Source organism: Lutra lutra, chromosome 18 (genome assembly GCF_902655055.1).
Source record: "Lutra lutra chromosome 18, mLutLut1.2, whole genome shotgun sequence".
Taxonomy (NCBI): domain Eukaryota; kingdom Metazoa; phylum Chordata; class Mammalia; order Carnivora; family Mustelidae; genus Lutra; species Lutra lutra.
In genome coordinates this window covers 35033301-35060983 of record NC_062295.1, presented here as the reverse complement: position 1 = coordinate 35060983, position 27683 = coordinate 35033301, and the positions used below count along the sequence as shown (strand labels likewise).

Genomic DNA, 27683 nt, shown 5'->3' with positions numbered 1-27683 from the left:
TTGGGCCACTCTCGACCCGTCTCCATTCTTGACCTGGCTCTCCCCTAATGCTAGTCAGGCCCGCCCCTCATTTCTCCCCCACAGGATTCCGAGATGTTGATGACGACTGGTACAGGAGTGGGCTTTGAAGAGCTAAACTTTGTGACCCAGGGATAAGACAGTCTCTGAGGAAAAGTTAAAAACACGGTGGGGTATGAGCTGTCCTTTGTCCTCTTGCTGGATCACTCTGCAGGTCCCATGAAAGGAGATGGGAAACACCAAAGGCTACAGAAGGCCCTGGAAAGACCTAGAGGAGCTACGAATGTAAGGGGCTTTAAGTTTGCAGATCCTTCTTTTCCAAGTGTTACTACAAACCCACCAAGCATTAGCGGGCCGAAATGAGACTGCTACAGTGGGGGAACCCAACCTAGTGGTTGGTCTTTGCGTCAAGTTTAGGCCACTCCCCTTGTCTGAGCCTCGGTCGCCCGGCTGCAAACTAGGGCTAATAAGTATCTCCCGGGTTTTTGTGACGATTAGCAAAACCGACGAACGACGGAGGAACAGTGCTTGTCACGTAGTAGGTGCTCAATATTTAGAGTTTTGTCCCCAAGCGGGGAATTATTTATCAGCGGCTACAACTCCTAGAAATTACCTAATTTATCAAGAAGAAAACCGAGGGAATGAACATCAGCTGAGCGTGAGCAGGCAAGGCTGAGAAAAAGCACGTGCTGCTTTTTCTGCAGGAGTCTGCGCTTCCACTGACCCGGGTCGCCGCCCTGATTGGGATCCCGGGTCGCTCGGAACGCGGAGCCTCCGGCCCCTTGGCCCCGGAGCGGTGACCACCAGGAGACGGCCGGGGTACTCGCCCCTTCTGGACTCTTCTCTGGCCGCCCCGGGCCCCTACCCTTCCCGGTGGTGAGTGGGCTCGGGGAATCAGATGTCCAGCTGGCCAAGGGGGTCTTCACTCGGAGATGGGTGGAGCGGGCCCAGGCGCTGGAAGGGGCGGAGTCCGCGGGCCATAGAGGTCGCGACCCCAGTGCGAAATCTCCTTTGCAGTCGTGTTTGTGGCGCGGAGTCTCCCCTCGGGCGGCCGTCTCTGGGCCGTGGAGGTGGGGCAGGGAAGAGCGCGGGGTCAAGGCCGACAAGTGTCCGACAGGGCGGCCAGGGGCGGGCGCGGCCCCGGCCCCTTTAAGACGCCGCTCCGGCCCCGCCCCGCGCCGCACCCCCGCCGGGAGCCGCGCCACGTGACCCGGGTCTTGTGACTGGCCAGGGGGGAGGCGCGGAGGGGAAGCCCGCGGCGCCCGCCTCCGAGAGGGGCCCAGCCCCGCAGCCGCTGCCGCCGCCCGGGAGGAGCGGGTCCCGCCGCCGGGTCCGGGCGTCCGCGCGAGTCCGAGCCAGCGCGGGAGCGGGAGTCTTTGCGAGAGTCCGGGCGGGAGCCGGGCCGGGCGCGGTGGGCGCCGCCCGCCATGGACCACAAGCCCCTGCTGCAGGAGCGGCCGCCCGCCTACAACCTGGAGGCCGGCCAGGGCGACTTCGCGTGCGGCCCGCACGGCTACGGCGCCATCCCCGCCGCGCCCCCGCCGCCGCCCTACCCCTACCTCGTCACAGGTGCGCCCGGCGGCCGGCGGGGAGGGCCGGGGAGGGCCGGGGTCGGGGCTGGGCGCCGGGCCCACAGCCCTAGGACCAAACTTTGGGCCCGGACCTGTGGCGACCTTTAACCCCGAAACCAACTTTTCTCCGGACGCCGCGGCGGCGGGGGGCGCGGCCCGGCCGTGCTCGGGAGTGGGGGGGGTGCCCATGCGGGCGCTGCCGAGGGGCCGCGAACGCCGAGCTCGTGGGGACGGCGTGGAGGGGGGCGAGTGAGTCTCCCGCACCGGGAGCCCGCTATCGGGCCCTCAGCCGGCCTGGGGGTCGCGAGCCCTGGGCCCTCCATCCCGCGAAGCGCCGTGGCCTTGTTTCCTATTAACTTAGTTAACCAGGTGCCGTCTGTAAATTAGCTCCCGGTAAAGCCCATAGCGGGCGCTTAGTAGAGGCGGGCCGTTGTCTGGATTTTGGAAAGGATAAGTTTGGGTGCGGGGTGGGGGGACGGCAGGAGAAGTAGCCCTCAGACTTCCCAGTTTTCCTCCCTGCCCCGTTCTGATGTGCCTTCCTGCCCACAGGGATACCCACCCACCACCCCAGGGTCTACAACATCCACAGTCGAAATGTCACCAGGTACCCTGCCAATTCCATCGTTGTCGTTGGAGGCTGCCCAGTCTGCAGGTATGTCACAGGCGGGGGGGCTGGCCCCCAGAGCTTCAGGAAGGCAGACTCGCTGGGAGGTGGGTCAGTCTTGGGACAAGCTGCTGACCTGTGGTGTGGGAGAGAGTGGGTTCATTTGTCCTTAGGTGTCAACACTGTTTCATGGGTCATCAGGGAGGGGTTTTCTTTCCTGCAGAGTTGAGTGGTTTTGGGGTCCCTGAGTCCCAATTGAGTGGGATGCAGAAATGGTAACACGTGCTGTCCCTGGTTCTGGGACCAGCATTTGATTCTTGAAGGTGGTGCTCGCTTGGGCAGCTCGTACGCTAAAGTTGATTCTTGAAGGTGGTGGGAGGTTTCCTTTTCCTGGAAGTGCCCTGGCAGGAGAGCCCTGACTCAGATGGCCAGAGAGTCCAGGGATCCGGAGGTTCAGGAGGCCCCGGGAGCAACACCCACGCCAGGCCGTTAGCTAGAGGGTGATGGAAACACCATGGTTCTTTGTGTGGGGCAGGAGCTCTTTTTTGTATTCTCAAACTAAACTCAAACAGGGTCTCACAACTGTCCTTATGGTGTCGGAACTGCAGCTAGCTACGTGCTTGTTGTGTGTGGGTCGTGAGGGTTCAGATTCAGCTGAGACTTGGTCCTTGCTTGCCTGATGCAAGAGTGCGGGTCTTCAGCTTGTCTGGCAGAAGGAAGTTGAAGTCTCCGAGATGAAATTGAGAAATGCTGGTTTACATTTAGACTTAACGTCAAAGGTGTAGCTGGAAGGCTCAGAGTGGAGTCAGGGGGGAAGTTAAAGGTTTCAGAGTCACAGGGGTCACTGTGTGGGAGAGGGAGGGCCGCACAGAGATGGCAGGTAGGAGGCTGGACTCCAGAGCCAACCGTGTGCCTAGTAGCGGGGGCCTGTGGGACAGGGACCTCGTCTGTAAACTCAGGACAGGTGTGTGTTTTGATATGGCTTTTGGCGGAACGTGAAGGGGGTTGGGGGAAAGACAAATGACTTGCACCCTCGTGGACAACGTTCTCTGTGGGCGCCTGGGGGCATCACAGCTGTTGGGATTTGAAGGCACGAGGGTAGGAAGAAGGGACGTGGCCTGAGAGCTCGAGGAATGCTACTGGGCCGGGCAGGGGTTGGGGCCAGGTCACCTGTGAAGAGAGCCCCTGGGACTCACGGGGGCTTGTGTGCAGAAGGGGGTGATGGGAAACTCCCTGTCTTTGGCTTTGAGGCTGGTGTTGGGTGTTAAGAGCCCTGGCTGTGTACACAGTCCTTCGGTGACAGAGTCTCTAGTCGGGCCAGCTGGAGAGGATTCCAAGGACCTATTTTTGGGCGGGAGAGTCTTGGAGTGATCTCCCCAGTTTAGGAGGAGGCTCAGAAAGGTGTCTGGGGCAGAGCAGTCTGGCTGGCATTTCAGTGTCTATGCCATGGTTGAGTGTCACATCCCAGCCGGTGCCCAGCCTGCTGCAGGCGCTGCATTCGGATCTCGGCTCTGTTTTCCTGCCCGGGAAGTGGGGGTGTCTTGGGGTGCTCTGTGAAGCCCTTCCTGGCCCAAGTGTCTGGGGTGGGAGAGTAGCGGTAAGGCCCCTGAGGCTGTTCCCGAGTGGGGAGCACTTTCCCCGGCTACTTCCCGTTCCCCAGAGTCAGAGGCCTGTGGCTTCTGCTGACTGGGGTCCCAGAGCCCTAGTCCCGCAGAATCTGGATCAAGGTCAGCTTCCTGAAGGCTGAGGTACGCGGCACTTGCCGCAGGGATGGGTTTTTTCACGTGGGGATCGCTATCCTGTCTCTGGGTGGTAGGAGTGAGGAGCGGGGAGCTCTGAGAGCAAGTTTGGGGACTGAGTTGGGGCCAAAGGCTCTGATTCCCTCTTGGCCTGTCCCCGTCATCCCTCTTGTCTGCGGATTGAGAAGGACGGATGCTGGCAGTAAGGGCCCCCCAGCACTTGGGTGCTTCGGGCATGCGTGTTCCCACCTGCTGCCCGCCGTGTCCTCTGCTGCTGGAGAGCAGGTGGCCCCTTGGCTCCGGGAGGCCTTTCTCTGCCTTTGCAGTGGTGGGGTGTGGGGCCAGCTTCACAGGCAGCGGGCGGGGGGTCTGGGAGATGGGCAGTGGGAAGGTGGGGGAGGCCGGGTGCTTCCTAAGGAAGCTTTCCTGTGGTTGGGGAGTGGGTACATGGCCCTGGGGTGGCTCCCCTATGGGGAGAGTGGAGAGGTGTCCCCTGGGGCACAGTCCAGTGAGGCCACTGTCTGGCATCGGGGCTTGGGAGACAGGCCACTTGTCATGTGACCACACTGTCTCCCTTTCCATGCAACCCGCCAGGCTGTGTCCCCTTCCCTCCCTGGTAGCTTGGCAGGGATTTGCCCAAGTCACACGTCTGTGATTCCTTCTGAGTGAGGCTTGGCGTAAGAGGCCTGTGTCACTTGTCAGCTTGGCCATCATCTTAAGCAGCTTGACCCCATCTTCCCTTTCTAGTGGGCTCCGAGAACGCTTTTCTTTGGAGCCCGGCGGGTGCGCGCGCTTCTCATTTCGCCCCCGTCTGTCTGCACTCGGCGCCATCTTGCCCAGCCAGGGCTTTGGCCAGGCCCGGCCTCTCTGCAGCCGATCCTCCCCTGGGGGGCGCGGGCTGTCCCTCGATGCAGGAGCGGGGGAGGTGGCACCCCCCGGAGTCTGGGAGCCCGGGTCTGGCTGGGTTCACCGTGGGCTGTGCGGGGCAGCCTGTCGGGAAGGCTCCATGGGCAGCATGGGTCAGAGGCCAGAGCGTGTGTAAAGCAGCAGGCACCGAGCCGCCCGGGTGTCTCTGGGTATTTAGAGACCTCCAGTCGGGGGTAACTGGAGCGGTATGAGGAGATCCAGAAATGAGTGGGGCCTTGGAAGCCAAGAGAGGCTCAAGAACAGCTGTGAGGGTTGGGTGCTTACCCAGAAGCCCGAGCGGTCAGGTCCTGGGGTGGTCAGCGGGGAGGGGGCTGGCCACCCTGGAAGAGCCCTGGTGGGGGGCAGAGGCAGGCTGAGGCTACATCCAGGGCATGGGGGGACAGGGTGGGGTGTGTGGAGGGGTCCTGAGAGGAAGGTGTCTGTGACAGAACCTAGGGTGTCTGATAGTGGGCCGCAGGCGGGGGGTGGGGAGGGGCTTTCCTGTTATTGGGGCCCCAGCTCATGGGGCATCTAGTTCTGGCCTTGGCCTTGCCCTGAGGAGTGGGCTGGGCCCTGCCCATGGCCTCCGGCTTGTGGGTTCTCCGTAGCCTGACAGGGCAGCACTGGGAGCGCCTGGGACTCGTGCCCTGGGCGGCGCTGGCCAGGGTGCGCAGCTCGCGAGTGCCGGGGCCTCTGTGGGTGCAGGCCCGGGCTGGGGTGCTCCGCAGCACCTCCTGCAGGCCGCCCTCCCCCCGGGGCACCTGCCCTGTGCGCTTCTGCCCCGGGAGGCCCGTGAGTAGTGGAGGCTGCTGGACAGCAGAAGGCCAGACGGGGCGCCTCCACGCGGGGTGAGGTCTGCGGTGGGCTGTGTGCTTTGGGCATTTGGTCCCCGAGCCTCAGCTCCGGGCTGAAGGCCGCTGGGACGAAGTCTCTGCTTTCTCTTCCCTGGGGAGACTTGGGCTTCCCGCGAGGGCCGGTCTGGGATTGCTCCTGGGGGTGGATCGTGCCCTGTGTCCTGAGCAGCGAGGACGAGCGGGGCCTGCTGGAGCTTGTGGCCCCGAAGGCCCTGGGGCTCTGGGGCCTCGGACTGCGGGGTCTGCTGATGGCCGGTCCCGGGGCCGCTCGGCCCTCACTCCCCTCGGCCTCTCTTGGCCGGTCTGCTGTCCCTCGGGAGGCAGGAGCCCCGTCCTCTGCTCCCCGAGAACCTTGCCCAGGCCCGCCCCGGTCAGACGGCAAGTGGCCGCTTTCTCCGCAGGCTCGGAGTCAGGAGTTTAAAGAAGCGTTTTCAGAATTTGTCAGTTCCCAGTTTCTCCAGTTTCCACATCCTTCCCTGCCCCCCCCCCCCCCGTCTGTTGCTCAAGAGTGGGGCGGGCCTCCAGCCTCACGGGGGCGGCTTGCTCAGTCGGTTTGGGTTCTGAGCCAGTGGAGAATTGAAGCTCGTTCTGAACTGACCGGGGTTTTCGGGGCAGGAGTGGGGGGTAGTCGGAGAGGAAGAGTGTGTGATCCCGTTTGCAGGAGGCAGCCTGGGTCAGGGTTGTCCTGGGGCGTCCCTTCCCTTTTGGAGTGCCTCATGGGGACAGGCACTGGGGACAGGTTTGTTCTGCCACCTGGAGTCTTGCTCCATCAAAAGTGGCCCAGAGATCAGATTGCGTTTCTCTATTCTGAAGATTCTGGATCTTTAAAAACTGTAAGTTACGCCAGCATGGTTTTTGAGGTTGGGGGCAGTACCCATGGTGAGAACATTATTTTTGCAGCAAGACATGAATATTCACGTGAAGAGGATGAATTATGACCGCAAATGGCCATGAGGTAGTTCAGGTCACAGGTGGCGGCCAGGCGCGTTCGCTACAAAGCTACAGTCAAGTTCTCGCAGGGCTTTCTATCGTTTGGAAGAGGTGCGTGGACTCCTGGGTGGCGAGTGTGGGACCTGAGGGCTGACCCCATGCTTGGAGGCTCCCACTGGCTTGAAAGTGTGTCGGGTTCGGGTCGTTACCCTGTGGAAGGAGGGGATGGTCCCTCGTCCCTCAAGGGAAAGGCCCTTGCCCTTCCCAGGGACCTGTGGCCAGGCCGTGTTTAGAGTGCGGTGAAGGCGGGTGGGGTGAGCCATCTGACCCGGGCAGGTGGGCCAGGGGAGGGGCGCCCCCTGTATGCGTCGGACAGTGCTCCTCAGGGAGGACAGAGGAGCGGGGGCCCTCGTCGGCCGTCACCCACCGCTCTGCTGCTGGGAAGCGTAGTGCTTGGGCAGAGAGGGCCTGGGTGCACGCGCCCCCCGCGTTTCCTCCATGGCGGGCCGCGGAGAGCCCGCGGAGGTCTCGGAGACGCAGGTGGGCGCCCTGCCCGACAGCCGCCTGCCCTCCGCCGGGCGCCCCGTGTAGGGAGGTGTGCTAGGCCGCACCCATAGCTCCTGCCCCCGCCGCCCCTCCACTGCGGGGAGACGGCTCTGGGTGCGGAGGGTTGGAGGACAGCAGGACACGCCTCGGGCCTGGCCTCCTCCCAGACATTTGGAGCCTTCGAGCGGACACACTGGGTTCTGGGCTGTGCTAACAGCTTCGATCCGCAAGTGGGCTGACATGGAGTGTCCAGCCTGGGTGGGTGCTCGGCCAGGTAAGTCCCTGTCCTTGGGCCTCACTTGCCCCTGGAGGGGACACTGGGCAAGGCCTCCTCCACACTCCTACAGAGGGCACGCTTCTCTGGAAGGTTCTCAGCTGGTGCTTGTGACCCAGCTGTGAGGCCTGGTTCGTTGCTGCCCTCCGCTTTCCCCTTGGGCATTCTAACTGCGCGTGAACTGGTGGGATTCTTGGGGTTTCGACTGTGGGTGGAACTTAGGTAGAGGCTGAGAGAGAGGCGGACAGGGGACCTGGGTGGTACCAAAGCTCCGAGCCGGGGCGGGGGGGTGTCCTAGGCCACCTCCAGCTGCTGGGAAAGTGGCTTGATGAGCTTCCATAGTTACAGGAGCTGTTGGCGAGGACGGTGGACAGAGCAGGTGCGTTCCTGTCCCCGTGTGTGGCCCAGGACCTCCCTGAAGCCTCAGCCCTGGGCAGCAAGGCCGCTGGCGCTTTTTCAGGCGGGGCAGGTGCGAGGTGGGGTCTGCACCGTTGAGTCTGGCTCCCAGGGACAGGGACAGCCACCAGGGGCTGAGGAACAGTGTGGGGACCTGGCGACCTTGGCAGTCCTTAGAGGACTCCGATTACAAGACTTGTGTAGCAGCGTAGACGAGAACAGGCAACTCTGCTGACGGAAGTTCAGGCCTGATTGGCTCCCCCTCGGGTCCGGCCTTGCCTGTGGCCGGACGGTCCACGGAAGCGCCCGCTGGAACAGTGCGACAGGGTCTTTACCTCGGGGTTTCTCGGACTCCTGCGCTGTGACTCCAGGATGGGGGAAGAGTTTCCTCAAATTAACTAAAACACTTCCTTTTCTTTTCTGCAGAGCTTACTGGGGGAGCTGGTGTTTTAGGACGAGCCCCTTGGGCAGCGGCGCTACAGGGTCCTGTCCCTTGCAGACGTTTTAGGCAGCTCCTCCCTGAGTGGGTAGGACGGGAAGTGGGCATCGAGTGGGACTTTGCTTTAAGCTGCTGCAAACCAGGCTTCCTCAGTCTAGTTTGTTTCTCGTGACTCTTGGCCTGGCGCCTGCTCGGCAGGACAGAGGGCGCGGGCTGGAGCCCTGGCCCAGCGGGGTCGCCACTGCTGTGGGCAGGAAACTGTGATCAGAAGGGGCGGTGGCAGGTTTGGCATTTGGAGTGTTGGAGCCTTCTGGTGGCTGCTTCACCTTGACACTTGACCTTCTATTAAGCTGAACCTTCCTTCTCTGCGCACAAGGTGGCAAAAGGAGGGGCAGCTGCTCCCAAAGCATTGTGGGCACAGGAGGGCCTCCGCAGCATTTGAAGACAAAGGAGCGGAGGTGTGGGCCGAGGAGGGAGGGGCGGGACGCGCAGGCAGGCCGGCTCTGGGAGGGCAGCCGGGAGTGGGTGGGGGTGTCAAGTCTGTCTGCTTACTGGTCTACCTCCTGTCAGCCCTGGAGCTCCTCCCTGAAGTCCCTTTTCTTCCTCCTCAGTACTAGCCCTGGGGGCTTTGGCATGTTTGTTCTGGTGAATTCTGGTGAAGTGCCTGTTCACAAGGGCTCTCTGCTCACAGCGTGGTGGATGAGGCTGGAGGTGTCCCTGGCTGCCTAGGGAGGAACTTGGTTCTCTGGAATGTGAGGCATTGTTCATTAGGGCTGAGCTAGCTGTTATTTTAATTTCAGCTCTGTCCAGAACTTTCCAGAAGTAGCCTAAGAAGCAGTGACAGAGCTGAGCACATGGCTCCTACTTCCCACCTTTGGGGCCTCTGAAAGTGATCCTGGAATGGGAGCGGTGACTTCAGGTCATTCAACCTACACTCCTAGCACGTGGTTGGGGTAACAGCCCCTGGGCATGTGTCTGGTGCACCCTGAAGGTATAAACTTGACTTTGTGAAGAAGAAATGGAGATTAAATTTCTCAAGATAAGTGGTCTTCTTAGAGACCTTGTAAATATGGCTGATTTTAATCCTTCACTAAAATCTATGGTAACCTTTCCCCAAACAGTTTTTGTTTTTTTTTTTTTAGATTTTATTTATTTGACAGAGAGAGATCACAAGCAGGCAGAGAGAGAGGAGGAAGCAGGCTCCCCGCCGAGCAGAGAGCCCGACACGGGGCTCGATCCCAGGACTCTGAGATCATGACCCGAGCCGAAGGCAGCGGCCCAACCCACTGAGCCACCCAGGCGCCCCCCCAGACAGAATTCTAATACCAGGTTTTCAAATTTCCCTCTAGAGGATGGAAGAATGAAATTTTTCAACAGTGGGGAAAAAAATACCCTAAAATGATTCAGATTCCTTGGTCTAGGATTTTTACAGAAACTAGCATTTGCTTCTTGTTCTCCTTTCGTAACGGCGCAGATAACACAGTAGGTAACATGGAAAGTGAATGTTCTTGTCAAGGTGTGAGGATTCCTTCCGGTAACTCCCCCTCCCTTCACCTTCTGCAGTAGCCGCGGCGAGCAGTAGCTGGCGGCCGCCTGCGCAACCCGCTCGCATGACAGCTGGGTGGGTTTGTTGCTGGAAGGGCGAAGACAGCTGGGGACACGGTCACTGAGGCACCGCGGGCCCCACGTGCTCACGGTCTCTGTCCCCTCTTGTGTGGGGGGCTGAGGACAGAAGGGCCTCCCTAGGTGTGGCTCTGCCCAGGGCCCTGACATGAGTGCCCCTCTCCTCTCTCCACAGAGTCGGGGTTCTGGAGGACTCCTTCACCTTCCTGGGCATCTTCTTGGCCATCATCTTATTCCCATTTGGGTTCATCTGCTGTTTTGCCTTGAGGAAGCGAAGATGCCCTAACTGTGGAGCAAACTTCACTTAAAGGGAACACCGCACCGGGCTTTCCTCCATCCAGCTGTCTTTTTCTAATGTAAATGTCATGTACAGTAGCTTTATTTGATTAAGCTTTCAGGACTGTTTTGTAAAGCGAGGGGAGATAGATGGCGTGAGCTGCGGTTTCGTGGGCGCAGGGGTCACAGCGTGGGGACACAGCAGCACTGCTCCGGGATGAATGACAGCTCAAGCACTGCTTTTATTTTTTGCAGTCTTCAATTTGAGGAAGGTGAGAAATACTGTTTTAAATAAATGAAATTCATACCATTGTTTACCTGGTTCTGCTTTTTCAGTGCACACACACCGCTGCTGTACAAACAAACTTGTGTACACGTTGGAAAGTTCCTGTAACCAAACAGACTAGAGCAACATCCCTGCCGCCGGGCTTCAGCGCGGTCCGGCTCCTGGCCCGTGTTCATCTAGGCCTCCGTAGACAGCCACAGCTCTCGAGTGTGCTTTCCAAATTTTATTAATGTAACAAAACATAATACCTTGACATTTACAGAGCACGCACCTCTGTGCCAGGACCTAAGAAGCCCTCCCCCTCCCCCAATTCTGTGCGGGCTGAGACCCAGGCGCCTGAGAATCTCCATAACAAAGCCTGAGGATCCTGAAGAGCAGAGCCCTGGAGGTCAGGGCGGCCTCACCCCCACCACAGAGACCAATGCTGCGTTTCCATGAACCCTCCTCTTACTCAGATGGGAGAAGCCGGGGACCCCCGAGTGAGATGTCACTCTGTCTTGTCTTTACTGGACCGGCTGGCGCGTCTTTGCTCAGGACGCGCGTTTGCCCACAGAACTCGGCCCTGGGTGGGGTGGCCGGGTTCACTGGGCAGGCAGGACAGGACCAAGAACGTGAAATGTCACACGCTTCCACTGGTTTACCTGCATTTGACTGTGACCACTTTGAAGCTTATAGGAAAAGGTTGGATTTATGGCGAGACCCAAGTTGCTGTGATAAACGAGGCCCTCCTTGCGCCCGCACAGCGCAGGGGCCGGCCGTGCGGTGCGCTGCTGCCCGCCTCCCAACCAGTGCCCGTCTCTGGCGGCCAGGGGTGAAGGTGGCCACTGGCGCGGACTTCCCGATTCTGAGGGCATGATGGCAGCTCTCAGACGAAAGGCAGACCTTCCCCTCCCAGCCAACAGCACTCAGGCTTCTGGCTTCCTACGTGCTCTTTGGAGGGGCAGGGGTCAGGACGATTCAGAAATGGAGAAACTTGGCCCCCAGGACGTTTCAGAGTTCACTAGCGACGGAGGCAACCTCGGGCAGCTAGCGCCGCGGGGACACTTGCTCACAGCAGGCCCTCGCCCGCACGTGGGACGCTCTGAGTCAGGCCCAAGTGCAGCAGGGCCTGGTGTGTGGTCGCTGGTCAGTCCAGTCCGTAACTCTGACCCGCCGAGCCCAGGAGCTCTGGAGACGCAGGAGTACTAGACGTCAAGGCCGAGACAGGAGCAGGCCAAACGTCTGTGAGCTCTACACCTACGTCTAAATCGAGGGCAGCTTGGGGATTCCTCCACCTTATGTAGCTCTACATTTGATTAAACAGTTTAAAATTTTTAAGTTAAAAGCTTTTTATATAATCTCATAATTTATATTGCTTACAGTTATGATTTGCATGCTAAGATGCAAATTTACACATCATTTCTTTTAGATAAACGTCATAATGCTAGGTAAGAGCACATGCTTTATAAAATAAAACTGTGGTCTCCTTTGCATTCGGGTGCGGAAAGCCAGTCATGAAAGCACGGACTATCCCTTACTCTGGCTATTAAAAAAAAAAATCAGAACATTTAAAAAATGATACAGTAAGGATTGGAACCAAATTTACTGCCTTCTGATGAACAGAATAGATATTTTAAATGATTGAGTTGATCACTAAACTATTACATTTCCGTCTTTAAGAAGATAAAGAAGTATCAACCCAACTATGTTAAATTGAGAGACCGCGTTGATCTGCTCAAGTAGAATATAGTTAAAACCAGGCACCCTTTGGCGAAGCTTTACCACAGTTACAGCGCGCGCCCAACAGCTGTCATTCTGCAAGTGGGAACTTAATGTCGGAGAACAGGCGTTCCCAAGCCCGCCTTCATCGGATGATGGGTGCGGAGCGGTCGTTTGTCACCGTCGGTCGGAGTTTCACAGTGGCAAAGGGGTTTTCTCCGCTGCAAGGGGAGGAAAAAGACGGCTGCAGAAATACTATGAGCTGGAAATTTCATTTAAAAGAGCTATGAACTACTGTCCTCATTCTGAAATTCTATGGCTTCTGTATAAAATTCTGGACGTTTTCTGAACACGAGCGTTTCTCTGTGGCAGTTTTCTCCTTGCCACCCACCCGGTCAGCTCTCCAGAGCTGTAGATGCTGGGGTGGGAGCAATACCGAGGACAGGGTCTGGATTAAGCTGCCCAGCGCACCTGTGACTAGGCTTCCTCCCCACCGTCCCCCTTCAGGTCCCGGGGTCCCGGGCAGAGACGGGGTCCCGAGCAAAGATGGCAGAGCTTCCAGGCCCTCCTCCCCAGACTGATGAGCAGAAGGTGGCCGCATCCCTCTCAGGACCCCCCCGCCCCAGGCCTGAGGCGCCTCAGGGTCGTGCCTCCTGGGCTGCTCACTGAAGGCCCCCATGGACTAAGTTCAACATACCTGAGGAAAGGAGGCTTTGCTGTCCCATTTGCATCGTTCTGTGAAGATAAAGACGAAGTTTACAGAAGGCTCGTGAAATTGGGGCATTTTTCACAAGACCTGAAGGTGAAGCCATCTCAAGCATAAGGGGCTCGATCGCTGGCTGATGCCTGTTCTACAAAGTGCCTTGCAGTCTCTGTCCATCTGAGACCATCTCAGTGTCTAAAGTCATGTAAAGAATCAGGGCAAGAACAGAAGACCTAAGACAAGGAGGGACCCTCACAAGCACTGGAAGAACTCAGACTCTGAGGCCAGGACGTGCGGCTCCTCACCAGTGGCGCTCCGGCCGCGTGACTGTAGTGGCCGCGGTTGGTTTTTTGGAGCCTCATCCTGAATGATGCCATGAGAAGACAGTAAAAATAAGACCTTGCTGGGTTTTGGTGCCCAGACTGATGCCAACAGGCAGCCAGAGATCTGGTAGAAAGTTCCAGAAGGCAAAGAGGAGATGGAACGATGGCAACACTGTTTTTGCCTTCAGGAACCACCAGAGCCGGGGCTTAGGGGTCTCCCAGTGTGGCTGGGACCAGGGGTGAGTATGGACCTTCTGTCTTTCACTCTGTAAGCTTGTGGGCTTTACACGTTTGCTTTAAATCTGCTCTGGCTGTTCCAAGAAATGACTGGCGCGAGCTTGTGGGGCTAATTCTCCAGGTGGCGCCCAGGAGAGGGCAGTGTAACACCGTCCGAGTAACAGGCCCCTGGGCCAGACCTGACAGGCCTGAAAGCTCCTGGGATTCCTGTGGTCTCAGGGTCCCCGACCTGAAAGCTCCTCCCACCTCCTGCTGCCAACCCGGGGGTCAAAGGCCATACTCGGAGGCGGAAGTCCAGGTCAGCGCTCTTTCTGGATGCCGCTCTTGGGTGCTGGACATACATACTCCCGAAGTAGAGGAAGGGCTGCGGGCACCTGGGCTACTTCCGACCCGCGCCTGCTGTCTCTGTGCCTCTGAGGACCTCAGAGCTTGACTCTGAGCCCTGGGGCCAGCAGGGTCATGCCAGCGGGGAGCCCCAGCATTAGGAGGCACCCTGATGCCGTGTCACTGTTCCACTGCCCCCTCAGCACGCCCTAATCGGGCTTTAAATGGCTGCAAATTGGTTTCTTCCTCCGGCGTGCCGTGCTTCCCCAGCAGGTGTCAGAGTAAGTCATTAGTGGGGAAGTGCTCATACTTCAGGATGGTTACAGACTAATTTATAATTTATTTAAAAAGCACCAGGATGCCTGCCCTGCAGCGCTGCACGTGCACAGACCCCGGCGGCGGCGGCAGCGGTGTAGGGCCTTGGGCAGGAAGCCCCCTGCAGGGGAGGCTCTAGGTCCCCCTGGGAGGAGGCGGCCTGCAGCCTCGCCGCCGGAAAGCACACTAAAGCACACTTTCTGCCGCGCCAGACTCCCCAGGTGTGGCCTCTAGGGGGCATGTGCTTGGCCACAGAGGCGCACAGCCCTGCTGCTGACAGTCTCACTGGAAACCACCTTCCTGCTCCCTTTCCTTGGGGGCGGCGCGGTCTCCCTGCCAGGTGTACCTGCAAGTCCGAGGACAGCTCTGCACCCTGAACTGGAAACCAGACACGCAAGTCTCCCTGAGGACCCACAAGCAGCCCTCCGGGGGAAGACGGACGGCTTTTTCCCAGGAGGGCCTCCTGAGCCGCGACTGGCGCACTCAGCGGTACAGCGCGGTTGGCTCCGTTTTCATAAGCTCTGCCGTGCGAGTACTTGGCCCAGACATTTGAGACAAACACACGGCGGCAGAGGGGCATCCGAGTCCTCCAAAAATCAAGTGGCAAGAAGCAGCAGCCACTTGAGGGAGGACGGCGAGAGTCCCTCAGGACAGCCTGGAGCCATTTAGTGCTGGGGCAAACCTGGGGCCGGTGGGAGCCCCGTGCCCTGGCCCCAGCAGCACGCGTGCACACGGGCCGCGACCCACTCCCCCAGCCCCAGCCAGGACACTCCGAGCAGTCCCGTCAGAAGCTCGTGAACGTCTGTCAGCAGAAGGGACGACTGCCTTCCCTCCAGTGAACGCCTCACGACAACAGGGCGCCGCGAAGGCACGCTGCACGGGGGGCTCGTGGGAGGACCACACCAGATGGGCCAGTCTGGACTGGGAGAGGGGACGGGGTGTGTGTGCTGGGGGAGGCCGCTGGCGGATAACATTCTAGTTCTTGATCTGGTGCTGGTTACATGCTGTTTTGTGGAAAGTCACACATTTTCCATATATGGTATTCTTCAGTGTTTACTTTAAAACAAAAACAGGCATTTCCAGAAAGGTTTCTCCCTTAACCCACTTGCACTGAGCCCACTGCTGTGGTCACAACTGACTGCTGTCCCCAAACCTGCCCCTCCTCCCGCTCCCTTTTTTGCCAGTGAAGCGCACCTCCAAGCCACGTGGCACTGCCCTCGTTCCATCAGGGAGCAAATGTCACACCGCTCAGAAGCGTTTTCAGGATCTTCCCACCTCAAACCTGACCACACAGCCCCATCCCTTGTGCTGCCTCCAAACGTTCCAACCAAGCCTGTCCCTCTGCTGCCTCCCCTGGGCCGTGTGGTGGGGCTTGGGGTCCCTGGTCTCTGTACTCCCCAATCCTGTCTTGTCCTCTGTCCTGGGTCCCTGGACCGGGCCTGTCCCAGCAGGGCTCCTGTGGGCCCTCGGCCTCTCCGCACAGGCTGACGGGGCTCTGCAGGCCAGGAGCCACCTTCTCTACATGCACAGCTCCGGGCACACAGCACGTGCGAGTGCGTGTCTGCAGAGCTGAGCCCCCCAAGGTCACGCAGGCAACAGGCAGAAGAAGTCACACCCCCGCGGGCCCTGCTGGGAGTCCGCACTACACAGCTCACAAAAAGCCAGAACCCACGGCTCGTAGGCACGGCTCGTAGGCACTGCCAGGCGTCCCCTCCAGGGAACCAGCCCCTCAACAAGACGAGGCTATCGAGTGACGAAACCAGGACCCAACATGGGCGAGGCATGTCCTCAGCATGGACCAGGATACCCATAAAACAGTAAGGGCAGTGAAGGCCTTAGGCCTGACCAGCAACAGCCTACAGCCGGATGATGATGGCTGAGTAGGAAAAGGCAGAAAGGGGACACATCTTGTGATTCTTTGCCCCAGAAAACCTGAAAGCCGAGTCCACCTTGAGTGGGCACTGTCACAGGCTGTCCGTTCCCCCTCCCTCTCCCACTGTCCAGATTTCTGCTCGGGTGTCTACCGCGTGCCCATGTGCCTTCAAGGGGACTCCTTGGTCCCAGCTTATGGGTGGTCAGGTCAGCTGAGACCACCCAGTGTAGCCCATTTTCTGGCCACAGGTAGACACTTAGGTGAGACAGGGACCTCTGTGGCCCAGTGAGAATGCTGAGTGGGGAGCCCACATACCGGAAGCCAAGATGAGTGATGAGAGGGCCCTGAGGCAGCCTCCGTAGCGACGCTCCCTGGGCTGCCACTCCCATGGAACCGGTGGTGCCCTTCCTGTCTGAAGCCGCTGGAGCTCGGCTCTTAAGGCACCACCAGCAGCCCTGACAGCTCACGGCCGATGCAGGTTCTCGGCAGCGGGCGGCACGGACCTCCTGAATCATCACCTCCGAACTAGTTCAACCCCTTATTCCTCAAATGGGGACACCGAAGGCCAGACAGGGAAGAGCCAACCGCCCCGGGGCAAGGGCTCTTTTGAAACCAAGGTGCCCACCCTGGAGAGTAGGTGCAGACAAAGCCGCGCCCCGGGCCTCTCGCTCAGGCGGCGATCGCTCTGAGAAGCAAGTGCGTGTGGAGCCGGGCTAAGTTTTCCAGGAGCGTTTTAGAGCCCAGTTCTCCATGTGCAACAATTCTGCTGCGGCGACAGTTCGGTCCTGGGGACCTGCCCCCCAGCCCCCAGTCAGAACATCCCGGGGCCGCCACAGAACTGTGGGGTGGAGGATGCAGGAGCACACCCTCCTCTACAGTAGGCGGCTCCCAGGCCCGGGTGTTTGGTGTACTTAAGCCGAAGGATCCTGGTGCTTCACCAAAACCCTACATGTAATTGGCATTAACGAACAGCTGTACATCAAAAAATACGTATAAAAGCATTAAGATGCTTTACCAGCTGCCGTGGATCCCAGCATTTGGCTGACATAGGACATACCTTTCCCTACCATCATCAGCTGGCTTAAACATCTTAGTTTAGGAAAAATAAATTATCAGCTCTTTGGCGGAAGAACTTTTGAGATACAAAATTCTAGGACCATGTGCCCAGCCCTCAGGGGCTACCGGGCAGGCCGCAGTCATGCTCCATGCTTCTCAACCAGCACATTCCTAGCTGCGGCTTTTAAACGGAACACTGTTCTGTTCTGGACACTCTGTACCTGACTGTCCAACATGGGTATACCCCACTACCCCTATGACTATTCGCATTAAAATTAAATACAAACACAAACTCCTTAGTTGCGTATCCACTTTTTCCAGTGCTCAACGGCTACTGTCCTGGGCAGCCCAGATCTGGGACATTTCTGTCTGGCCATAAATTCTCCACTTATCGCCTTTGCCCAGGCCCTGATATGGGAGGATTAGATCCTGCGCCTCCGGCTGCTCTTGCGAGAGGCTACTGAGACTGGGAGGCCTGTTCTGACGACAGGAGCTTCCCCTGCTCCTGAGGTCATTTCTTTGGAGCAAATCAGTTCTTCTGTCTTTCCCTGGGGCGGGCCTACGTGTTTCAGTTTTGTTCTTGGAGCCCCAGATCCGACTAGATAGTGAGGCAGCAGCCCCTCTGAAAGAACGGGGTCCGCAGCGGAGGCACACGGGCCGTCCTCCCGTGACGGAGTTGTGGGGTTTTTCTGCAGTTTGCAGAGGATCTTGAAATACTACTTCAAAACATGTTCGTGATAGAAGTGGAATATAAATCAGTCTTTTAATCTCACTGTGCATCTGTGAAGCACTGCGTACTTATTTTTGGGTTATTACCCTCTTTATGGTCTTATAGATAAGGAACAGTGACTGTCCTGAAGAGGGTGATGGGGGAGGGAGCCGCTGAAGCCATGGCGGGGGGAGCCTTGCTCAGGGAGGCCCTCAAACCTTGTGGCCTTTGCTGATTTTTAAAAGCCAATAGTTTCTTGTGACCTTCATTAACTGTTTTCCATTATCCTCCAGATCACAAAGACAAAAAAAGCAACCTCTTGATGCCTCAGGAACAGCACAAGAGGACAGTGGTATTTGTCTTACAAGTGTTCAGATGGGGGTGGGGCACTGAGAAGCAGACAGTCGAGGTCTTAGAACTGGAGGACCGGTCGGGGCAAGGACCTCTGGGGCCTGCTGCTCTCCGTCTGTGTTTCCCCCTCTCCCCCGGCCTCCCAGCCTGGGAGGTCAGAAAGCTGGATCAGCCCTGTTCACATCACACACCAGCCGGGGCAGTTCTGGGGCTCGTCTGGCACTCACAGATGCTTCCTGATAGGAGCAAATGCTCTGATTCTCCCATGTGCGGGCGCTGGGAAGGGAGGATAAAATATTTAAAATTAATTTGCCTATAGTTTTCTCAAAGGAGATATAATGTGGTGCTAACTGTGGTCATCCTGGAAGTGAAATTACAGATACTTTGGAGCAAAACAAAAATTCCCTGGGTTATTTTTATAAGCAGGAAGAGTGTTACTTTTAAATAAGCTATTTTAAATAAGGTGTCATGATTGGATATTTTAATTTTTACAAACTCGGACTTTGTTCTTTAACTTAGACCTGCAGCTGTGACTGCGAGGTGGATTTAAAGAAAACTTCTTTTCAGCATCTGTTTATCCAGCAAATGGCAACATTTGAGATAAAAAAAATTTATCTGTTTACTTAAGTGCACGGTTATCAATAAATGTTAATTGGAGAGCATCCTTATTTCTGTCTCAAGAGTGGGATAATTTATCAATTTATAATTCTATTTTTTTTAGATTCTTAGAAAAATTTTATTTATATGGATTTTATTTATTTGAGAGAGCACAGAGGGAGAGGGAGAAGCAGACTCTCCCTGCCCCCCACTAAGGAGCCTGACAAGGGGCTCGACCCAGGACCTTGAGATCATGACCTGAGCCGAAGGAAGACAATCAACTGAGTCACCCAGGTGCCCCCATATTAGAATTTTAGAAAACATTTTCACCATAATGCCACTTCCTTCTATGTTTAATACAGTAGACAAATAATGAAATTTCTTCCATCCATGGAAGAAAACTACTTTTTTTCCCCAAAAGTGAGAAGACAGGTCTTTCAAATTGTAGGTACTTTAAAAATCCATAAAGTAACTTCATGATCATACTAATAGGGCCCTGATTATTTTGCATTATTCAGAACACCCCAAACAAATGTTTTTCTAGTAGTTACATGTGTAAACTTAAGTGCAGATAAGAATTTCCTTCCTTCCTTCCTTCCTTCCTTCCTCCCTCCCTCCCCTGCCCCCTTTTTTTTTTTTTTTTTAAAGATTTTATTTATTTATTTGACAGAGAGAGAGCAATCACAAGCAGGAAGAGAGGCAGGCAGAGAGAGGGGAGGAAGCAGGCTCCCCGCAGAGCAGAGAGCCCGATGCGGGGTTCGATCCCAGGACTCCGAGATCATGACCTGAGCCGAAGGCAGCGGCTTAACCACTGAGCCACCCAGGCGCCCCTCCCCTGCCCTTTTTAAGGAAAGTTTATCGAATGATAGTACAAAGCTCCCAAGGAGGGAGGGGACCTGAGAGGGTTGCCCAAAAATGTTTTCCTTTTTTAATGTTTGCATGTCAAAAATCTGGAGCTCAAAATTAAAAAATAAAAAAAAAGCAGCTCTAAAATACATGAACATGAGCAAACCAGAACTGCTTCCAGAGTTAAGAGAGAACAATGGTTTCTCCCAAGTAGGCTACACCAGCTGGTCACTGGCTCTGTCAGTCCTTACCTCTTGAATTAACTTGTCACCCCTTCCCATCTCCACTGATCATGACTCCCGCTGCCCACTCTCCCTGGACAACCGCACAGCCTCCTGCCCCATCTTGAGGCTCCAGGGTGCACCCCAAGGATACCACCACCTGCAGATACCACCCAGGAGGATGGAGGAAGGATAACATGCAGCCCACACTTCCTGGCTCGGTGTGCTTCTCTCCTGGCCTATCAATCCCACCACTTATCTGGCTATGGCCCTGGACCATACCCAGCCACCTCAGTTCCCAGAACACACATCTGGAAGGCTCTGTGTTTTGTCAGAGCTCTTCCTTTAGAACTTGGCTCAAATACCTGCCTCCAAGATGCCCCCTCTGATGTTTGCCAGGAGCCCGAGCCCTCCCTCCCTCCCTCCCTCCTCTGTCGCCTCTTTGCACAGCTTCAATAAATACACCGTTCAATGGACTCAGCTTCTAGGCCTGCCTTATTCCTCTCTGTTTCCCTGGACCACAGGAGCTTGTCAGTCAATGCTCAACGGATGAATTCCAGGGGGAAGGTCTCACTCTGATCCACAGATCCCCTCTAGGCAGCACACCTTCACCAGCCGCTTGGCTGTGTTTAAGAAAGAAGTGTGGCTGGTCACAGCAGTCTGGTGCCGCAGAACATTAGTTACCCAGGTTAGGGGACCGCACTGCAGGTACTAACTCTGTACCTCTATGAAGTGCTGAACATGCCTTTTTTTTTTTTTTTTTTAAAGTGTACAATTCTTTTTTTCTCTTAAAGATTTCATTTATTTATTTGACAGAGAGAGATAGCGAGAGAGGGAACATAAGCAGGCCGAATGGAAAATGCTGAGCAGGGAGCCCGATGCGGGACTCGATCCCAGAACCCTGGGATCATGACCTGAGCTGAAGGCAGACGCTTAATGACTGAGCCACCCAGGCGTCCCATGCTGAACATGCCTTCTTAACGGAAGGTCTCAATTATTAAGAAAAGAGTTCATCAACATTCATTGTTCTGACACTCACAAAATCAATGACAACTAAAATCACACTGGAATCCACAAAAGAAGGGCATTTTCATTAGATATTTGGGCTTTTAAATGTTATATGAAACCAAACATTAAAGCCTGCTAAAATGGAAAGACTAAAGTCTTCTAGCCTAAAGACAGAAATGGGCCTGACCAGAGAGTATCAGGGTGACACTGGCCTCAGAATGAGTAAGTGTCCCCTCTTCGATTTTTGGGCAGAACTTTGAGAAGGCTGGTGTTAGCTACTCTTTGCATGTAGAGCAGAACTCACCAGTGAAGCCATCAGGTCTGCTCTCTGTGAGGAGACTATAGATTACTGGTCAGTGAAAGTGGTCTGTGTTGGGGAGGGGGGCCTGGGGTGTGGAGCTTTGTCTGGAGGCAGCCCTGGGACACCGAGGACCAGGTGCACTCGGGAAGTGAGCCAAGGACTCCTGCACCCAGGTCGAGGCGGGAAGGGCAGCAGCTTCCACGAGGTGGCCAGAGACACAGGCCCACCCCCTGCAGCAGCGCCATCCCAGCCCTCAGGAGAAAGTTACATGCCTAAAGCTGCACTCTGCCCCAAACCCTCAGTTTACTCGATAGTCTCAGCACTTGCGGGGCGGCCCCCTGACATGGCCAGTCTATTCTGATCCAGCCAAAGTTGTTTAAAAATAAAATTTAAAAATAAATTTAAACTGCCAAATGCTAAATAATATAATTTTTGAATATACTAATAAATAGGATTTTTCAATGTGTCCAATTCAGTATAGTAAGAACTGCATCGATGCTTGTCAGAAAGCTTTACCAATACGGTAAAAATACTGAAAATTAAACTGTTCTTTAAAATGAGACTGTGTTGGCTAAAATTTGTGTGTGTGTGTTTTTAGAGATTTTATTTATTTGACACAGAGAGCGAGCAAGCAAGTGAGCCCAGAAGCAGGGGAAGTAGAAGGCGAAGGGAGAGAGAGAAGCAGACTCCCTGCTGAGCAGGGAGCCTGATGCGGGACTTGATCCCAGGACCCTGGGGTCATGACCTGAGTCAAAGGCAGACCTCTAACTGACTGAGCCACCCAGGTGCCCTAAAATGTCAGTGTTTTCACTTATAATTTCAGTATTAGGGGCGCCTGGGTGGCTCAGTGGGTTAAGCCGCTGCCTTCGGCTCAGGTCATGATCTCAGAGTCCTGGGATCGAGCCCCACGTCGGGCTCTCTGCTCGGCGGGGAGCCTGCTTCCTCCTCTCTCTCTGCCTGCCTCTCTGCCTGCTTGTGACCTCTCTGTCAAATAAATAAATAAAATCTTTAAAAAAAATAATAATAATTTCAGTATTAATGATGACTTGGGGCAAGATTCTTTTATCTTAAAAGACACAACCTTAAAGTAATGGAATGAGGTGGTTATTATTGAAGCTGCTAATATCACAAAAGAAGAGATAACCAGACAGGTGTGTCCCTCTGGATGGACTTGCTACCACCACCGATGAAATGCTCTAACAAAACCAACAAAACCGGCAAAGAAAGAAAACAGTAACACTGACTCCGATCCAGGTGGAGGACACAGGAGAAAGGGGAATGTGCTGAAGGACCCCAGGTGGATGCATTTAGAGAAATCCAGGCTGGGGCCACCCTCCAGGGCCAATAATCTGGTTCTCCCAGATCAGTTAGGAGGAAAAAGAGAAGGGGAAACCTTAGATTAAAAAACACTCGTCATGAGACTCAGTGACCAACTGCAATGTATGGAGCTGGCCTGGATCCAGATTCGAACGATACTGTTCAATTTTTAATAAGATAATCAGAAATTTGAAGTGATTGATTGATGATACTGAAGAATTACTGCCAATTTCTAAAGCTATGATAATTGGTGTTTTGGTCATGTAAAAATAAAAGGTATTATTATATTTAAGGGATTTAGACATGAACTAATGAAGTTTGGAATTAGCATCAAATTGATCTGGGTGCGGCCAGGGGCAAGATGAAAAAAGACTTGGGGGGCACCCGGGTGGCACAGTCAGGCATCCAATAACTCTTGGTTTCAGCTCAGACCATGATCTCATGGGTTGTGGGATCAAGCCCCACCTTAGGCTCCGTGCTCAACTTGGAGTCTGCTTGGGATTCTCTCTCCCTCTCCCCTGATTGTATGCACATACATGTGTGCTCTCTTTCAAGTAAATCTTTAAAAAAAAAGGCTTTATTCTTTCCACCTTTTATTATGTTTGAATTTTTCCCTTAAAAAAAAAGCTGGAAATCAAAAACAGGAGAAGGCACTATAGACAGGTCACCCCAGAATGGAATACCTCATATTCCTGGATCCTGAGCTGTGAGACATGCAGTTTTAAGGATTTTTTTTTTCTCCATCCCAGCAAAAGGAAATTTTGCTTTTTAAAAATGTCTTAAGATCAGTTCCAAAGAGTCTGAATATCGTTTTAAAATGTTCTAGGGCATTTAATAAAACAGCATTTGATATCTTTGTCCAAGCAATTTCTCTTCCATGATGACAGAATGGAAAAGCTCCATTTTCAACAGCTGTGTGTCATTCTCTTGAAAATAATTGTTACGTATCTGGGATAACTTGGAACGATAAAGGAATAAACAATGTATCATATAGTGTGCTTATCTGAGAAGCCAAAGACGTTGAGAGATCACAGAGGGAGAGGAACAGATTCTCTATTGAGAGCAGAGCCCTACACGGGGCTCGATCCTAGGACCCTGGGATCAGGACCTGAGCTGAAGGCAGACACTTGACTTACTGAGTCACCCAGGCGTCCTGAGCCAAAGACATTTTTTTTTTTTTTTCCAAAGACATTTTTGAGTGAGATTGAAAAACCTTGCATTTTCCAGGTCAGAACGCACCACTGCAGTTTATGATGAGGTAGGCATATTCCAAAACACCTGAAGGCTCACAACGAAATGCAAGGCATATTTTACAAGTTCCCATTCCATGTGTGTGTTTCCAGAGACCGCACCCATACACCGTTCCCAGCTGAACAAAGGCCACCAGTAGCACTGACGATGGGGCAGAGCTGTGGAGCCACGTATCCCATGAGAAGCAGGGAGATGCCTCTCCCTACACTACAGAAAGGACCATACAATGGCCATAAAATAAAAGAGTAGCCGGTATCAATGCACCCACTGCCTGTGGACCGCCAACAGAACCCAGGGTTATTTCTGGGAGGAAGCTGCCAAAAGCACAGGTGAGGTAGGCTCTGGGGCCGTCTGGCCGCCGTGCAGCCCTGGGCACGACGCTCAGCGGTACAGCCCCCGGAAGTCTAGCCCACTCTCTGACCCTCAGCTCCTAGGCTCCTTCCCACTGCACTCTAGCCACCGTGCAGCCTCACAGAGGTTTGCACACCCCACTGTGCCTCCCTTCCCACACCCTCCAGATCTGTTCATGGTCCCGTCTGAATGCCAGGGTGTGGGACACCACAACCCTACCCGTGCAAACACCAGGAACTCCCTGCTCCTCCCCCAGCACCACCACCTGGTAACCCCCGACCAGTTCAGTACTTCTCGGCGGAGCCCAAGCAGCTATATACTGGAGGAACCACCACACTGTCTGGCTTCGTTTTCAATCATGACCCCAAACCGTAAATGGGTATCGGCATTACCCCCGCAGTCCCCATATTCTGTAGCACACACGTGTTCTCACTCTTCAGAACACCTGTTTCACAGATTCGCTTTCTTTACACTTGCTCGCTCCGCCCACCCGCCCCACTGATGCCCTCACTTCCCCACCGAGTCGCCATCCTCAAGCAGGAACTGCCCAGTCTGTGCGCACCTCTGCCCGCACCCACGGCTTCTTGCTCACTGCCTTCCCTGCTCCCGGCCCCACATACTGTGTGTGCTCTTCTCACCCTCCCAGTCACTGTCCTCTCCTCCATCCTTCCCCTTCTTGACAGTAGAACCTATCCCGAGAAAAAAATGAGAACATGGACCCCCCACTTTCTCAATTCTCCGTCATCTCGGAATCTATGAGTGGGCCAGGTACGTGCCCTCCTCTGCTCCTTGCATCAGGGAATCTCCTCCCTTTGACCCCTACATGATGGACTCCTTGCCATTCAGGTCTCAGTTTCAATGTCCCCTCCTCAGGGGTGCAGACACAGTCATGTGCTGCCCGGATCAATAGGAAAACGCAGGGAGCACTGCCCTGGGCTGTGTAGGCCCTCTGGGAAGTCACCCCGGCTAAAGCTCTCTTCCCCGGGATGCCAGCGACCAAGGCCTGTCTCCCCTCAAGGTCCAGCTCCACGTCACCCCCTCCCAAAATGCTGCTCCCCTTCATAAGCACCTGCACGCACACCGGTGACATCCCTGTGAGCTGTCGCCCCAACCCGCTGTCATCTCACCTTGTTTTAATTCTCTGCACAGCTTCCATCTCTGGTAACTGTTATTTCTCATCGTCTGCTTCCCGCCACTAGACTATAAGTTCCAAAAGAGCCCCAAACTGGTCCTGTGTATCTCTATACCTTGAAAGCCAACACCTTTCTTACGGGGTTATTTAGAATTACAGAGAGTGTACATGATACGCTGTTTACCCAGTACCTGGTACAAAGCAAGCACTTTCTGAAGACAACAAAGATAAAGTTACCACTTTTACCCTCGTCTTCCTTCAGGAAATGGTATGAAAATTAAAGAAAATACAGAAAAAGTGGTGAGGAGACTGACAGACTGCGGCTAGGACTAAAGGCGAGGAGAGAATATACCTGATACCATCGGAGGAACTACATTTACAGATAAAATAACAAACACCAGGACTTAAGTTCAGGAAGCTGAACAGCCGTGTGAGAGGGTGGGAGTGAAGAGACAGGAAAGAGTGCCATCCCCCACCCCATCCCAGGGACACCACCGCCGTTCACCGTCGGGGTACACAGCATGTTACCCGGCAGCTTCACTCACAGGAGATGTGGCTTCTGGCTTGGACACCGGTGCTTTAAAGGTAGAGATACTTTTGGAAACATCTGCTCTCTTATCTGCAGCCGCTCCCAAGGACAAACATTCCAAGTAATCAGGTGGGGGGATGACGACACTGCTTTTCTCAGATAAGTTCACCGTGCTGATGCTTCTCACCGGGGCAGGGCTACCGACCAAGGAGCAGAGAATACAAGTTACATAAGATCCTGCCACCTGAATCTCAAACACCCTAAATATCCCAAGGCCAGAACTACAGGAGATGAACAATCAGACAGGGCGTGAGAGAGGGGAGGACGAGACCTGAGACCTGCCTGCGTGTGCGCACGCGCACACAATATGCTACAAGAAAAATACCGTGAAGTTTTTACTGGTTTATAAATGTACGCTCAAAAAAACTGAATTAAGAACTGGCTCTTGGGGTGCCTGGGTGGCTTAGTGGGTTAAAGCCTCTGCCTTAAGCTAAGGTCATGATCCCGGGGTCCCGGGATCGAGCCCCACATCCGGCTCTCTGCTCATTGGGGAGGCTGCTTCCTCCTCTCTCTCTCTGCCTGCCTCTCTGCCTACTTGTGGTCTCTGTCTGTCAAATAAATAAATAAAATCTTTAAAAAAAAAAAAAAAAGAACTGGCTCTTGATTAGTTTAAGATCAGTAAGAAAATGAAGACTATAGCAAAAGCCTTACCAAAGCGGTGAGCATTTCAGACTTGAAAAACAAAACAAAACAAAAACAAAACAAAACCCCAAAAAGAACCCTCAGCATTTTAACATCATAAATACAAAATGCAGTTTTCACTCCTTGGCCTGGCGGCAGGTGAGCTGTTCTGCCAGGGACAATGACACATAGCAGGACTTGGAGGGGGCATCCAGTGTGGTGCTCAAATGTTTGCAGGGACAGCTGGATGGGTTAGAGGGTTTGAGATGGGAAACACTGAGGACAAGCCAGTTTAGGGTAAAGATGAGAAGTGGCAGTGTGGATGTGTCATTTCTTTCTTTCCTTCTTGTGGCAGGAAGGGTAGAAGGGGGAGGAGCGGGGGGAAGGGAAGGGGGAGAGTGAGAGCGAGAGAGAGAGACACCTAAGCAGACGCCATGCCCTGCAGGGAGCCTGACTTGGGGCTGGATCTCATGACCCCGAGATCATGACCTCAGTTGAAATCAAGAATTAGACGCTTAACCGACTGAGCCACCCAGTTGCCCCTGGATGTGTAACTTCTGAGGACCCATAGGGTAACCAACTTCAGCGGCTGACACACATATAAATATTCATAGCTAGGCGTGGAAAAGACCTTCCTGGGTTCCAGCCTTGGCTCCATCTTTCTGTGCCTCAGTGTCCTCAATTTTAAAGTGGGGACCTACCTCATAAGGTTGTTATAAGAATTAAACAAGATAGTCAGCATAAGGCAACTTGGCACTTCCTAAGCAGTAATGGCGATGACGCTCACCTTGGATTTAGTGAGTTGGTGGGGGGTGGGGTTGGGGAGGCAGTGGGTGGTTCCAGAGGGCTGACAGGAGGGTGAGGAGCAGAGTCTGGGAGGATGTCCCCACAGCAGAAACCACAAAGGGAAGAGCTGTGGGGTAACAGTCCTCCTTTTGTACTCTCCTACATGACTGGAGGTCTCCCTGTGGGGCTACTACACAATCTAGATAGAATTCTGATATGCCCAGAAACACGAGATCAAAGGTGAGTTTTTGTCACTGGGAAACAGGAGCCACAGTCAGGTCCTACCTTGGTGTGGGCACGCTCATGGCCTCCTTTGCATCTTCTTCTAGCAACTTTGTGTAGGATGCTGGGAACCAGCCCCTCCTACAGGTGAGGAAGGAGAAAAAAAAGGCCTGATTGTGGGGTCAGCAGCTGACAAGTGAAGGATAAGCAGGGTACAGAACAGCTCAGACATAGCTCAGGGGCAGACCAGTCCATTTTCACCACATCACACAATGTGCATTTTATATACAGCATTAGTTTCATTTGGATTACTTTTTTGGCTTTTTTCCACATTTATTTAATAGCCGAGTAATCTACCCAGAAAACCAATTTAACCAGCTTATAGTAAGG

The 27683-nt window shown here is 54.6% G+C and overlaps 2 protein-coding genes across 2 annotated transcripts in view; one reads left to right on the top strand and one right to left on the bottom strand.

Annotated features, from left to right (window-relative positions):
- Positions 1-1226: 1226 nt before the first annotated feature.
- BRI3 (brain protein I3) lies at positions 1227-10488 on the top strand. The gene is made up of 3 exons (XM_047714223.1): positions 1227-1587; positions 2139-2241; positions 10076-10488. Exons 1-3 carry the CDS (start codon positions 1446-1448, stop codon positions 10206-10208), a joined length of 378 nt encoding a protein of 125 aa, XP_047570179.1. The 5' UTR covers positions 1227-1445; the 3' UTR covers positions 10209-10488.
- The window catches only part of BAIAP2L1 (BAR/IMD domain containing adaptor protein 2 like 1), a 96328-nt gene continuing 78870 nt past the window's right edge, over positions 10226-27683 (bottom strand). The window contains exons 11-14 of the mRNA XM_047714221.1: positions 27357-27434; positions 25621-25801; positions 12858-12895; positions 10226-12381 (exon numbers count right to left, since the gene is read on the bottom strand). Of these exons, the coding sequence (XP_047570177.1) occupies positions 12306-12381; positions 12858-12895; positions 25621-25801; positions 27357-27434 (373 nt within the window). The 3' untranslated portion in view covers positions 10226-12305. The remainder of the gene's footprint in view (positions 12382-12857; positions 12896-25620; positions 25802-27356; positions 27435-27683) is intronic.